The sequence below is a fragment of the Phallusia mammillata genome, chromosome 2 (genome assembly GCF_965637545.1).
Source record: "Phallusia mammillata chromosome 2, kaPhaMamm4.hap1.1, whole genome shotgun sequence".
Classification (NCBI taxonomy): domain Eukaryota; kingdom Metazoa; phylum Chordata; class Ascidiacea; order Phlebobranchia; family Ascidiidae; genus Phallusia; species Phallusia mammillata.
The window spans coordinates 29642772-29657427 of record NC_137253.1 but is presented as its reverse complement, the minus strand read 5'-3'; the positions used below and the strand labels follow the sequence as shown (position 1 = coordinate 29657427).

At 36.8% G+C, this 14656-nt stretch overlaps 1 protein-coding gene across 1 annotated transcript; it reads right to left on the bottom strand.

The window, feature by feature from the left end:
• Positions 1-2404: 2404 nt before the first annotated feature.
• Positions 2405-14429, bottom strand: LOC145215487 (polypeptide N-acetylgalactosaminyltransferase 11-like). The gene is made up of 11 exons (XM_080084192.1): positions 13675-14429; positions 13167-13293; positions 12654-12817; positions 12247-12372; positions 11804-11888; positions 11071-11203; positions 8970-9156; positions 7707-7908; positions 5929-6146; positions 4852-4979; positions 2405-3077 (listed from the first exon to the last, which is right to left on the bottom strand). Exons 1-11 carry the CDS (start codon positions 13937-13939, stop codon positions 2931-2933), a joined length of 1782 nt encoding a protein of 593 aa, XP_079940318.1. The 5' UTR covers positions 13940-14429; the 3' UTR covers positions 2405-2930.
• Between the last annotated feature and the right edge of the window lie 227 nt (positions 14430-14656).

Sequence of the window (14656 nt, the reverse complement as noted above, 5' to 3'; positions counted from 1 at the left end):
AATATAACTTGGCCATAGGTTTGGTGAAAGACTATTATAAACTCCAGTTGTGCAAACAGAATTAATGAAACATCTAAATATTAAAGAATATATTTTCTTTTTGAGATCATGCGAAACTACAAGAACTTGTTTGCAAACAGAAGAGTACGCCACAAAATGATAACACTGTCAATATTATAGTGATTGTTTATTTTTGATCTGAAATTGGACATCGTAATATTTTTTAGGCAAGGAAGAATGCATCGGTCAATATTAAATAATTCCACTTTTTACTCTGCAATTGTACGATACAAACATAAAAGCAAACAAATTTGTGTGCAACATGGCAGATGGCAGTCGCCTAAAATGTTTATATACTCGTTTAAACTGCTTAAAATTGCACACATCTTTCAGATCATAACAAAACGTTTGCAGCTGAATACTGAACAACTAAACTTCTTAAATACAATACACACATTCTAATAGCATTTCCCCAAGTTAACTTAAACTTAAAACAAACACAGACCAAGTAAAAACATAAAATGTTTCGGATGAACGTCTTCATTTCTTCAACAAATTACGATTGTTTGGAAAAAAACTCACACCGCCCACAAAAAACCTGCGCGACACGCTGCAACGTCACGCGACATACTTAGTAATCAAAAAACGTTTCTCTATTTATGCTGAATATTGCAAAAAAACTTTTTCTACCAGCATATTAAACAATAAAGTATTAGCCCGCAAAATGCTAGACGCAAATATTTTATGTAAGTTTGATTTCTTTAAAACAGGAAAGTTGGTGTTCACTTCGGCTGATATGCAACTTCTGCACACAAGGAAAATAGCTTTCCGGAAGTACATGGGTATAGAATTGAACACATGAGCCATCAGTCACAGGGACCAGGTAGTTTATTTACGTACGTTACACAGTTTACTGAAATTCAGCAGTTTCGCAGTCAATATATTTTTCACATTCCTGTGGTTTTACCAATCACAAATTCTCAAAAAGAATGTGTTTTATTTCATTTTACAGGAATTTAACTATATTTACCCCTTCACTGTTCACGTTAGTGACCAACACATTAAAAAAGCAGCTTAAAGGATGCAAATAAACAAACGACACAACAAAAATCCACATTTATTTCCTTGCGCAGTATACAAAACTGGTTACTTTATTTGCAACCGATGAATACAAAAGCGTAAAAATATCAACAATCTATTTGTACATAATAATACCTCGGAGTTTACTAAATATCTCAATTATTGCCGTTTTAATCACTTGCATTCAGTAAACTCGCATGCAAGCAGCAAATTCTTTGTGTTCTAATAATATCACATAGTATTGTTTACGTAACAATCACATCACAAAAGAACATATATTCCACAGCATGACACAGTAATACAAATACTGCAATCTTCCACACTCGCTTCTGCATTGCGAAAAACAAATACTTTTGCAAAAAAATTAAAAACTGTTTGAAAATAGGAACATTGGTATTTTTTGAACCACATGAACATAAAACACATATTAGCAGATACAGAGCCTTGCCCCGTAGTTAAACAAATTCAATTAAAGAAAAATGCGTCCAAATTCGGTTTTGAAGATATTATGTGAATCAGGAAATTGTGTAGTGCTTTCATTTTTAAACAACGTAGGTATTGTTTGCAACCGTTTTACTGTAATCTGAAAAGGTAAGGCCTTTTGACTGCACAAAGCTCGCTTGGAAAACCCGCAGCAACAAAAATAGCTAACAAACATGTAACAAAGATGAGCATCAAGTAACATTTTGGGTTTTTTGAAAAAAAATGGATTTATGAAAAGTAGGACATTCAATTTGAAAAGGTATTTCTCGTGGGTACGACGACATACGCAGCCTAGTTTTACCTATAAAAAGCATTTGCAGTTAAAAACGAAATGGTTCTGTCATTTTGGTGTAATATGTGCCAGCCAATCTAATATAACTCTGGTATAATTTCAATGACACAATATCGTATGGGGAAAAAGTGTGTGTTAAGTATCAGTGGAGAGTGCACATAGAATTCAACATCAACGCTTTTGTGTACCTCTTTCTAATGTTTTGGCATGCCCTACGAGTACACACAAAAATGAACAGTTCGTACTCCGAGGGGTCTGGGTTCGAAACCCGTGAACAACACACACATATATACATAAAGTGCACGGAACAAAGCTGAAACTTTAACAAAGTCATTTGCCCAGCGCAATTTTAAAATGTGTCTAGATATTGCCAAAGCAAGACCAAAGTTAGAGTGCCCAAAAAATCTAAGTTATGAGCGAAAAATCAGTAAGTAACTGTCATTTTCGCTTGGTTTACTCACATTTGTTTTGGTAAACTGTTGGCTTTTTGATGCATTCTGCTTCTCATTTCAGGTGGAAAAGTAAAATAACATAAAATTGCCACCAAGAAGCTCAGCCGTCCGAAAAATCCATTGTCAAAGCCGGCGTTAAGAATAGGCAAAAATTAACTATTAACGTGACGCTTTGAAGCAGTGATATTCTTAGGAAAGTGACTTTATAAGTCCATGCTATGTGTTCCTTTACCAAAGAAATAATTGTGTTTATAGTGCATTTAAATTTTAGGGGTTAACACCTGTGAGGCGTGAGCAAAAATTTATACTTTTGCTAAGAAATAATGCACAAAGAAATTTTAAGGAAAACCACAAGGGTTAACTTTTCAGACCAGCAGCGAAAGTTTTTAACCCCAGTGGTAAGACAAGGTCATTTGGTGCAAACCACGTTATATATCGTATGCAGTGTTACATACAGTCCTGTGTCTTAATATAAATATGTACGTAAAGCGTCTAAATGGCAAAAAATACGAACAAATACATTCCTTCTCTATCAACACTCCAATATCCACTAAGTAGGCGATCTGCCGAAGCGTGTTCCTAGCGGTCTGGATCAAGTAAAACCTTACTGGTAGCTTCCTCTGTCATCGAGTTATGGTAAAATTTTGAACTGATGGTTTGTGGCAAATTCGAAGAATTGCTTCAAAACTGTCGCCATCTTGATTCACTGATAAACACAGACCTGCAGCTGCACAGTAAAGCCTACCGGATACAGTTCCACCGCGGCCAGTCTGCAAAAGTGAATGTTGCTTTTATAGTCAAAGTGAAGTTCGAAACAGTTTAGTTGAGCAAAAACTGCGCAGGATATAAAGGGGTATTTAAACAGAACAGATTTCGGTATAAATTACAACTTTGCCCAATAAGCGCACAATTTCACTTTCTTTGCACAAATGTACACAAACAGGAAGTGTGTATTTGTTTCATTGACTGTACTGACAAATATTGGGTTTGTGTTTTTGAGGTTGTGGTCCAAAAACATAAGGCTTGCATACAGATCTGGTTCAAAGCTATATATATATAAATACCGACTTTGCGCAAGCACATTCGTGTGAAAAGGTTCCGTTGCACCGCTAATATATCCGAGTTGCCACACTCGTAGGCCTGAATGTAGAGCTTTTCGTGTCGGGTGGTGGTTAATTTTGAATAAGTAGGGATTGAGTTAAGCTTTACTTTACAGGGCCGATTCGGTCAATACCACCCCAACTTTGGAGTTTAGTTTTTGGAAAAATCAATTCGAGATGGGCTTTAGGTTTGTACTTTGGGGATCGTTTTTAACTATCTGCTTTGGATAAAATACAATTCGTGGGTCGGAACAAATTCCTCATTGGGCTACAAGTCTCCACCCCTTAGCTCAGGGGTGGGCAAACTACGGCCCGCGGGCCGCATGCGGCCCGGCAAAGGAGTTCATGCGGCCCGCCAAATGTTGGGAAATTTTAAACAGCAAGTTTCCGAGCAACGCTGAATAGTATTATAACCACAGGCGTAGTTTTGAAAAATACCGGGGGTGTTTACGTGAATTGGTCTGCTGTTTCTACCACGTTATCATGCAAATATTCACTTGAAACAATTTCTTCGTTCGATAAAAGTAAAAGCCATTCACGTTTTCAAATACAGCCCACTTTGTACTGTTGACGCCAAAACTTTGGTCACTTTGGATCAAGTTTAGGTCGTTGCAGTACATTGCAAACGGACATTAAACACGGGTTTAGAATCATTAACACAGACCACGACACTTAAGATGGATACTAAAAGCGGCTCGCTTTGTTTAATGTTGGCGCAAGGAATTTATTAACAAAAAAACGTGATGCAGCCTATGTTGCAACACATGCTATGTTTACAACAAATGCTTTATTTTTTTATTTAATTGTAGCGTTTCAACCAATGTTTGTGCAAACAAAGTGACAACAAACGTATTTGCACATAGCTGAAAATATACTATGTTAATATTTTAAGCTAAATCAGGGGTACACAACCTGCGGCCGTACGGCCACATGCGGCCGCGTAGACGAGTTTGTGCGGCCGTGACCATGTATGTCAAAATACATGTACTGGCTGCCGTGACGTAACTAAAACTATTTTGCCAAATATTTTGATTTTCAAACTGCTAAAAACAGATTTCGTGAGACTTAAAAAAAGATTACCATCCTAAGAACCACATGCGCCAGGCTTTTTATCCGCTTATTGTCTGCAAACAATGCGAATAAACAGGCACCGCAATCGTCACAATACCGATTATGACGTCATAAACAGTTAGCTCCGTTCAGTTAAACTTATGCACCAAGTTAGAAATTATTAATATGAGCATTTTAAGCAACTTTGAATGGTATATACATGAGATAAACCTAATTCTTTACACCAGTTATTAAAAAAAACAAGCAAGCAATTGGGGGGCCGTTGGTGAAATACAATGCGGCCCCATAAGATTAAGAACTTTTGAATGCGGCCCTTGCGCTGAAAAGTTTGCCCACCCCTGCCTTAGCTACATGGTAAAATTTTGCTGCATACCTTCTCCTTGGCTGATGTCGAGATGAAATTCCATTTTTGCATTCCTCCGCTTCCTTCACATTTCATCATACGAGGACTTGAGGCAGAAGAAGCATCCAGACACAAATTCTTTCCTAACCTAATTTCACCTGCGAATCAAAATTGTAGTAAGTCAAATTTGAAAATTATGTGAGACTTCTACAAGCACTGTTCGAATCAGAGCCATAAGTCGGACCCGGTTCTCGTTACGTTTGAATGCGGGCCAGCTTTACATTCAGCATCAGTTTTACCGCAGTTTTACCAACGTTCGGTTTTTTTATTTCTGCCTTTGTTTTAGGTTTTAGTCGGTTTCAGGCTTGCACTTTTGGGTTGGGGCTTTGATATTAAGTCCGTTTTCACCCGTGGTTAGACGGTTTTAGGTCTACGTCTTAATCACTGAAATGGTCAGTATGTCGATTTATTCGGTATAGCGTCGATTGTAGGCATGATTTTCTCCAGGAGTGTGTTGGCATCTTTGGTATGCAATGCTACATAGCGCCTCAGAACTAAACCCAATTGCTTGTGTTTGCAATTTAGTTCTGTCGTCAAATAAATTCAACCCAAATCTGTCAGTAATGGACATAAAATGGGATATTTTTGGCAAGAAATTAAGGCCAATTTAGCGTTTTAAACTATGTACAGGACTATATGCAATAGCGCAACGCCTCAGTTTAAAGCAGCGGTTCCCAACCTCTTGGTCGCCTGACAATTTGCCTGGGGTCGCTTAAAGCAGTTATTCCCTACTCGTTTTAGGCAATGGACCACTAGTCCCAATAAAAAAAACTTATGGACCACTTCATTGTTGAGAAAAAAATACAGTCAATTTTAATAGCCTGCTAATTTTTACCTTGGGGTCACCGCAACGTAGCAATTGTTTTCTAGGGGTCACGGCACCAGAAAGGTTGAGAACCGCGGGTTTAAAGGTTAGTTTGTCATTATCTTAGAATCGTGGAACTTTTCCAATGAGCTTAATGCTAAAATTATCTAGTTTTCCAAACTGACATTCCTATACTTTAGTAATTCTTATGATAAAAGTTAGTACTTGTAGCCTTAATTTACCTGTGCCTGTAAAAGTCCAGCTTTCTAAAGTCGGAGTACAATCACCAGCCATTAGTGGAGAACCTTTCTTGGATTCACTGGACAAACAGATGGAAAGACCAGCGACTTTAATTTGCCCTTTAGCTATTATCTCGACAGGTTTTCGTTGGAAGTTGTATTGAATTGATGAGCTTCGTTCTCCAGGTATCTCAATTTCAGGGTATACTTCAGTGAGGTACCTAAAAAGGTGAGATTTGTTATAGCGGCCCTTTTACATCGAAATAACGTGGTTTAATATGAAACAATATGATGAAGTGTGTATACATTTGTTCACAACAGTCGTACAATCCAAAGTTGGTTAAATTGTATTAATTTAAGTTTCGGGTCTAAATATGACTTAAATTTTGCGTTTATAGGTCAACAATATGAACCCGGTCGAGGCGTTTTACACCTTTACAGCATTAGCGAACATTTTATACTTTTGTTGGGAGTTAGTGCAGTGGGAAAAAGTTGTGAAAAAACAATTTCTGTACAAATCAATTAAGTTTGCAGGAAATGCCCTGCGCAGTTTGTGCGTAGTTGTTGTTTACAACAGGATGCATTTCATGCCTAGCACACAGTCTGTGAAAATGATTACTTCATCCGTTTTAAACACAACATTATAAGCTGTGATGTGATACACCAAAACAAACACGCTACAGTAAAGCTTTGATTAGGTTAAATAAAAAACACGATTGTGTTAATATTGTTATGCAGTCTGTCCCAATTAGGGTTCCTCTATTTTCTCGAGAAACGAGAAATTAAAAATCCATTTCTCGAGAGTCTCGAAAATTTTATGTAAGCCGATTTTCTGACAAAAACAAACATAAAATTCCGATTGTACGTTTTTTCGCTTCTAGTAGTGATCGCAAGTAGTGATTCGCTAGCAAACCAGCAAAAAACGAAATCCAATGCAACCAGGCGTGACTACTGCGTGGGAAAAGTGAAAGTTTAGCGGCAACGCACTTAAAAATCGCTGTTTCGGAAGCAAAATAAGAAAGTTATGTGCCCAGTCCGCTCTAGCGGCGAGTTGAAACGAAAAATACACGTAATAAGAGGTGTCGCATTTACTTTTTGTTTAAAATCTGTGACGTAATTTTTCTCGGGAATCTTTTATTTATTTCTCGAGAATCGAAACTCGTTTTTTTCGAGATTTCTCGAGAAAGGAACCCAACTCCCAATGCACAGGAAAATTTACGCTGTGCATAAACTGATGTGTGGCCACAGTATGAACATCCAATGTGGCCCGGTGCATTCGCAGACAGACGGTAATTTATGTTGTGCATAATCTGGTTTATAACCACAGCGTACCCATCTAATGATGCTTATATTATTCCTCGATGTACTCAGGAAGCTTGTATGCACAGTAAATCTATGATTTGCATAAACTGGGGTGTAGTCACAGTGTGCATATCCAATGTTGCTCACAGTGTTCTTTAGTGTAATCATGGGGCTTGTGTGTATTCCCAGCGTACACTGCTAACGCTGCTCACAGTGGTCCTCAGTGTAGTCAGGGTGCTCGAATGTGTGTGCTGAGGCACATGGAAACCCATGTTGCGCACAAACCCACAACGTGAACAACTAATCTTTCTTTCGATGTAGCCAGGTAGATTGCGTTTAAGCCACGACACAAGCAAAACCATACAAAAGGTAGTTGAACGTAATATAGTTCTTCTAAATGTTAATTCCTTGAGGTAGATCGTTGCTACATATTCCTCTATTTGCTTTGAGCTACTAAATTAACCTATCAATTAGCTCACCATTTAAAGTTCTTGCATTTCAGTTTCTTCCGTAAAGCGACTCTATCGGACACATCGCCAGGTTCCACTGAGTTGTACATCTTCTGCACCTTTTTAAAATGCACAACGTATTCGTCCAGCCAAACTTTTGCCAGTCGCACAGCATTGTGCAATGAAGCGTTACTTCCAAACCCGTATGGTCTCCGTCTTCTAAACACGTGACCTAAATATGCAAAAGAAACATTATGAAGTCTTAATTTATATTATGGAAATGTTTTTAATGCTTCACATTTACTTTCGATTTTGCAGAGCAGAATGAAGGAGTATTTTTGAACTTTATTTGTTTTTCGAGAAAGGTATTTAAGACCTTTTGTACAAAATGTATTCAAGTCCATTCCCACCAAATCTTATTGAAAGTTGTGCTAGTTTTTTTCTTTTTAACGCCGAAAATTTTAAAGAAATACTTTGTTTGTCTTTGAAGTCGCAGTCTTCTGTTTCAGTGCATAAAAAGTCGTAAAATGCCTATAACTGTAAATTTAACATGCACGCGCACTAAAATATACACAAACTTTACCCGTTACACGATAAGCGCATTTAGTTTCTGGTTTTTAATGGCGATTACAATAACAGTTACCAAAACACTTTAAAATGTAAATCACACCCCGCCTGGAAACTGTCTTTCAACGTATCAAGTCAAGCATGGGTATGTGCCGCAGACTAGCAAATTCTCAAGTGTGCGGTGGGATTCGAACCCACGACACGAGTCTTTTAACAGCAGTTGCTCAAGACCAGTGGTTCTCAAACTAGGTTTTTAGGGCCGCATGCGGATCCCAACTACTTATTCTGCGGCTCGCACCAGACCTCAGAAACCACCAAAGATTGCAATTTTAGCTTTCAAAGTCATCTTCTTTAGTGATTTTCTGAAGGTTTGTTTTTTTTGCGGCTCCCTACACACTTAAAAAATACCATTTGGCCCCGACAATAAAAAAGTTTGAGAACCACTGCTCAAGACCGTTTAAGAAGCTTAATATGATAATACGCCTGTCGTGCTATAATGTCAATTTGAATGTTGCCATATCGTTGGTTTGCTTGAACGTTTTTGAACTAATACCAGTGTTAAGTGCACCACGAAAATATACATATGTTTACAACTTTTTACTTTCTTAGGGCCGATTTTATAACCTATTATTGTTAGGGCTTATAAGTATCCTTCCGTATATGCGTTGACAAAACTTTACTTGAAAAATGCACTGAATCTTGCAATTCAGTTTTCAGAATACTGACCTACACGGGAACACGGCGCTATCCTCATTTGACCTCCACACATCCACGTTCGAAACGACAGCTCTAGATTTTCACCTCCCCATTCCTGCATGCCTTCGTCGTATCCACCCAAGCTGAAGAAAAACTCCCTGTCCACTGCAAATAGTCCGCCTGATATTGTAGGTGTGGCGTAGGCGTGGTACCCGATCTGCGCAAAAAATGCTGAAGTTAATTTCGAGCCTTGCCATTTTCTATGTTTGGTTTTCAAAGGCTAGACCAAGGGTGGGCAACCTGCGGCCCGCGGGCCGCATGCGGACCTTCATTAAAGGTTGTGCGGCCCGCAGAGACGCTTGGATTTCAAAAATACTGGCAAACGAGTCCAATTATTACATATTTTTGAGCTGATTAATGCACATGTGCGGCCCGCGATCCAATTTTGACCTTTATAATTGGCCCTACAGTAGCAAAGGTTGCCCACCCCTGGGCTAGACCATATTGCTACATGCGTTTTAGACTTATCTGCCCACTGTAGTAATCTGTGGATTTTGAATTTTTTTAAACTGAGCAAAAAAAGCAGAGCCAGTGCATTTGTTGTAGAACATAACTACGTTTCGACAAGTGCTATTGTCATCGTCAGGTTATGGAATTTTTTACTTGGGGTGCTTTGGCACAGTAGTTTCTAAAATTACTGCTCGAAAATTATTTCTATTCCCAGCATAGTACAAATTTTGTAAGATGGCCGAGTGATTGATGCAACCGCCATGTGTTCATAAGGTTGTGGGTTATAATCCTGTATCGGCTACTCATGTTTGCCGGAGCAATAAACTTCAACGACGCTCCAAACCTAGTGGTAACCGATGAGTTGAGTTAAATTAACGTTATGAACTCCTAAATTACAAAAAAATCCCCACAAATGGATACAACGGACTTGCAATAAAACAGACAGCTCGACAGTAGACTCATTGTATGCATAACAATCAGTCGTTGCCCGCCCACCAAGAATAAAAACGAAAACACATAAAAACGAGCAAACAAACGAAGTATTTCTCTTGCGGGCTTATACAGGCTGGAAATACTAAAAGAGCTTAAAAGAAATCAATTCACTGAAACGATGCTGCTTTTGGTAAGAAATAGGATTAAATGAATTTATTGTCTACGTCCCTATTTGGTCAACAAGCCTAAAACGTGTCATGAGAGTTGCAGTCTGCAAAAACAAACAATTCGGGGAACTTTTTAAACCCAGTTTCCGCATCATTTGTGAACCCACGAATAACACACCGGGTACGTCCTGAAAATGCCACGTTGATAAAAGACAACACTGCATGTCAATACTGTAAACACGCTGGGACAAAAAACCGTTGACAGCTAATATAAACCGAATTTAATAATATTTATGCACAACAAAAACCGGATTCGGTTAATCTCGATCTTCGCCCAATTCAGACAAAATGTGAGGTACAAATGATTTATAATGTGGCGAGGCTTTAACTAATCGACATCGGTCAATCTGGATCTTTGCCTAATCCAGACAATTTTTTGGTCCAAACGCGCGTCTGGATTAACCAAGGTTTATCTATCAAAACTTATCCATTGAAAACAATCCATTGAAAACACAACTATATGTGTTTCTTGAGTACAAAGGGCATATTATACTGTTATACATTCACATCCATTGAAAATCTGTTCTGTTGGGATTGACAGTTTTGTATTACACATTCATAGGGTTTAACCACTTCAGTGAAAACAATAAGAAGTAGTTTAGGCTAATGGAAATTTATTGCTATTCCACCATGAATTTTTTGGTGACGAAGAATTTCAATCCGGTGTTGCCCATGCATTGTTGAAACTTTACAATAAACCCAGTTCACATTGTATTTGGTTTCTAACAATGTCTACATTGGCAACCAGGGATATAAACCAGCTGAGCACGGCAAAAACACAAAAGAAATGCAGCACACATGCAGACACTTGTTAAATTTAAATCGGAATGTTGCACTGGTTTGGTCATAAATTCTTTGGCAGCAAAAAGTCAATACCAGCTCTACAAAAATGCCATATCATCCAAATTCAATTCACATTTTAATAAAGGGGTTTAGTTATTTGTTACTTAAAGGGTATTTACCTGAATATTGGGGGGAAGTGCTTCCCAGGTGAAATGAAGACCCCAGTTAAACCCCCCTCTCATTAAGTCTGACGGAGTGTATTCAAATGTGTCAGAACTAATAACATCAACCACTGGACTGACGACTGTGGTTCTGCAAAAAAGGAAACAACTGTCGTCAAAAACATGACTGCAGCAAAGTCATTATTTACTATTGGTGCATTTCAAAGTTACCACACTATCTCTTCAATGAAAGTATTTGTCGGAAAGTATTACCTTTAAAATTAGGGAACAAAATAACATGGAAATAAATGCTACATAGGCATATATCAAAATGTCTTGCAATACAGGCGATGTCTGAATATTTAATTATGATGACATAAAATACAATATCAAGTCAGTTTTTATGTTTTGGTTTAATGCAATAGGTTATAACCTTAATTTAATATATCTAGCAAAGAATCAAATAAATTTTGTACAACTAAAGACATCTTCTTTATAACCCAACTTTCTGAAAGCTTGTGTATAAGTTGTATATATATAATATTTCAAGTGTTTGGCAGGGTAATGTACGTACCTTTTGTGTCTATAGCAACCTTTCACAATAAGAGGATGAACAAAAACCCAATTAACGTCATTCAACAGCAAATCATGGACATGTATTGACAGGAAGTATGGCTCAAAAGGCCCTTTGCACTTGACAAATGTATGTGTGCGTTGCTATACATGAGCACATATCTGTATGTCTACATACCTTGAGCTGTTGATGGCAAACAACAAAGGTTCAATCCAACCTTCAGAAACTTCACAGTGGGAATCAAGAAACACAAGAACATCACCTTTAAAATAAATAAGAACAAAATATAATTTTGTTTGTACACCTGACATGCTTATTAGTAAGCTTACATGTTTTTTAAAGTGTCATGGTATGAAACCTGAAGTCATGATGACATAAGATAATGATGACACAGCATACAGTGGAATAACAATCATGTTTATTTAACAGCCAAATTAGCAAGCACACTTATTAATGTACATGTCAACATTTAGCGATGTCACATTCCGTTTCGTATACACTTAATCGACTACAACTGCATTGATTCTTGACTTAGTCAATTTAATTTACATCTGTGTCCTGTTTGAAAAAGGTAAACATGGTAAAACTTCAATCTGTGAAGAAAAAGAGAACATATATACCTGTAGCATGTCTAGCTCCAAACATTCTAGCTTTTATTAGTCCAAGCTGTTTATCAGACCTCAACATGTGCAGTTTTTCTTTTAAGTAGTTTTCTTCAACAAAAGATTCAATTCTGTGGGCATACTCTGCAAGGAAAAAATATGTAATATTTAAACACTCACTGAATTAAATTAATTATATGAGTGATTGCATCAATATTTTGTAATGTTTAAAAAAATAAATAGTCTAATTATTGATAACACATATTTACACTGCCAGCCAAAAAAGTAGAGCTTATTATTATCTATGTTTGCTAATTAATGTTTGATTCCAACATGATTTGAATTTTTTGTTTCATATTGTCAACATAGTCTTTGTGTAATAAAAACTGTATAGTGCAGAAAAACAACGAAAACAAGTTTTTAACCTTCATCACTTCCATCATCAACGATAATAACTTCCTTTAAATACTGCGGTGAAGTGCGTTTGAACACAGTGCTAATGGTACGAAGCAAAGTGGATAGAGCTTCATTGTAGAAACAAATAATAACTGAAGTTCTTCCCTCGGCCTCAAAGTTATGGTTTTTGCATCTGGATATTAACCAACAAAAATGATATACAACATATCGTTATGCTTGAAATACAAAAATGATACATAGATTTTACCAACTGACACATAATGCTGCTATAACTAAATAGTACTAAAATGTATTACTGTATTTATATAAATGTATAACATAATGTCAAGAATGTAGTATATGTGCTAATTATTCTCGTATATTTAATTATAACTTGTCACATTTTAGCATATTGTTACCACAGAAAATTGCACAAAGCCTTTAACAAAACAATGTCCATTACAATGTTTATGTTTCACATTTTACATTCCTTGCCAAAAAAGAAATACTGTAAATATATATTTTTTCAAAAACAAGCTTACAGCTCTGAGCGATGGTCAGCAAGAGGTCGAGTTTGGTATCCAATTCTGTCACTGACCATCTGGTTGAAAGCATGCTTTTTATGCCCCTGTTCATGATCTTGAATTTCATTTTCGTTATGGATCATAGCTAAAAACAGAAAAATTATATTTACATACACATGCACAACAGGCACTTTTTTCATTGTGTGCTTCTTGTATAAACAAAAAGGTACCTTTTAATAAAAAATGTTGCCCCAATTAGCTGTCATAAATCTAATTAATCAGTGAAGAAATTAGAAAAGGTTATGGCAACTTATATAAATGTTTAACTACTTATGAAACAAATCAGACCTCTTCTAAATGTTTTGCAATGATGCAGTTTTAAGATCAACAAATTGATTTTGGTTGCTAACATCATCATTTAATTTTTACCTTCAAAGAAGGTAGATAAAAAAACATACACAGAAAAAAAGAATGAATGTACAAAATTGTATTAAACTTTGAACACCTATGATTAAAATAAACTTACTAAGATTTTGAAAGCCATATTCTTCATTTGTATATTCTGGAAACTGAAAATCTTTGGTTTCATAATGGTGTGTTGGTGACCGAAAAATCAATTCAGCTGTCTTACGAAGTCTTGCTCTTGCCTTGCTATGTTCGGTGTGCAAATGAAACGCCGTGTACCAAAACAACGCAAATGTCAAAAGAAGAAGAAAAAACATCCATAACGAAAAACTACGAGTCATTTTTTGATCTTCAGCATGGCTTTTTCGACGTGACACTACATCCATAAGGATTTAGGCTCACAAAACTGATCGTTAAAAGCCTAGTACCTATCACTAATGGTACCGCGGCTGAATAACACAAAACAAACGCACCCATAAAAAAATCGGTGCCTGAATGTTTACAACTTTGCAACACAGACATCGAAACTCGTTCGTGTGCATTCAGGCGTATCGGTATTGTATTTTTGTAAATCCGATCTCTTTCATGCTTGGCTTGGTTAATTCTTGTACCGAGTTGCAAATCGAAGCTAAAAAGGGGTTATTTTCTAAATTTGAGTTCCCTACAAAACTTAAACATGACAAAAATGTAAACAATATCTGGCTTACATTGTTTAGTGATTAACAACGTGACGAATAAATGTGCCAGGAAATGCGTTCATCAAATCCCTAAACCGATTTGTCATTACAAATAACAATTCACCGTCCCACAAATCTGGTTAGTTGTCATCTGTAACTATAGTGCAACACGCCTTTAGGATTTTTTTGTAGAATAGATGTATTACATTTCTGGGTGAAAGACAGAAAAAGCGCTTTTCGGAGTCAAACACATGTTCTGTAAAAATAGTGGTGTATTGCGTCGCCCAAAATGTAATATTCTCCATTTAGTTTTTCAGTAGACTTCTTGAAACAAGTTTATGGACATACTTTTTACTTTAAAACACTCATGTATATAAAGTACTTAATATAATGAAGCGAAATTCATGTGTAAGTTCGAAACATGGC

Coding starts and splice junctions, on each gene's coding strand:
- LOC145215487 (XM_080084192.1), bottom strand. CDS start 13,939: ATGGATGTAGTGTCACGTCGAAAAAGCCATGCTGAAGATCAAAAAATG. Junction 13,294..13,674: donor ATATGGCTTTCAAAATCTTA/GTAAGTTTATTT, acceptor TTCTGTTTTTAG/CTATGATCCATAACGAAAAT. Junction 7,909..8,969: donor AGCGCCGTGTTCCCGTGTAG/GTCAGTATTCTG, acceptor TTGCATATTTAG/GTCACGTGTTTAGAAGACGG.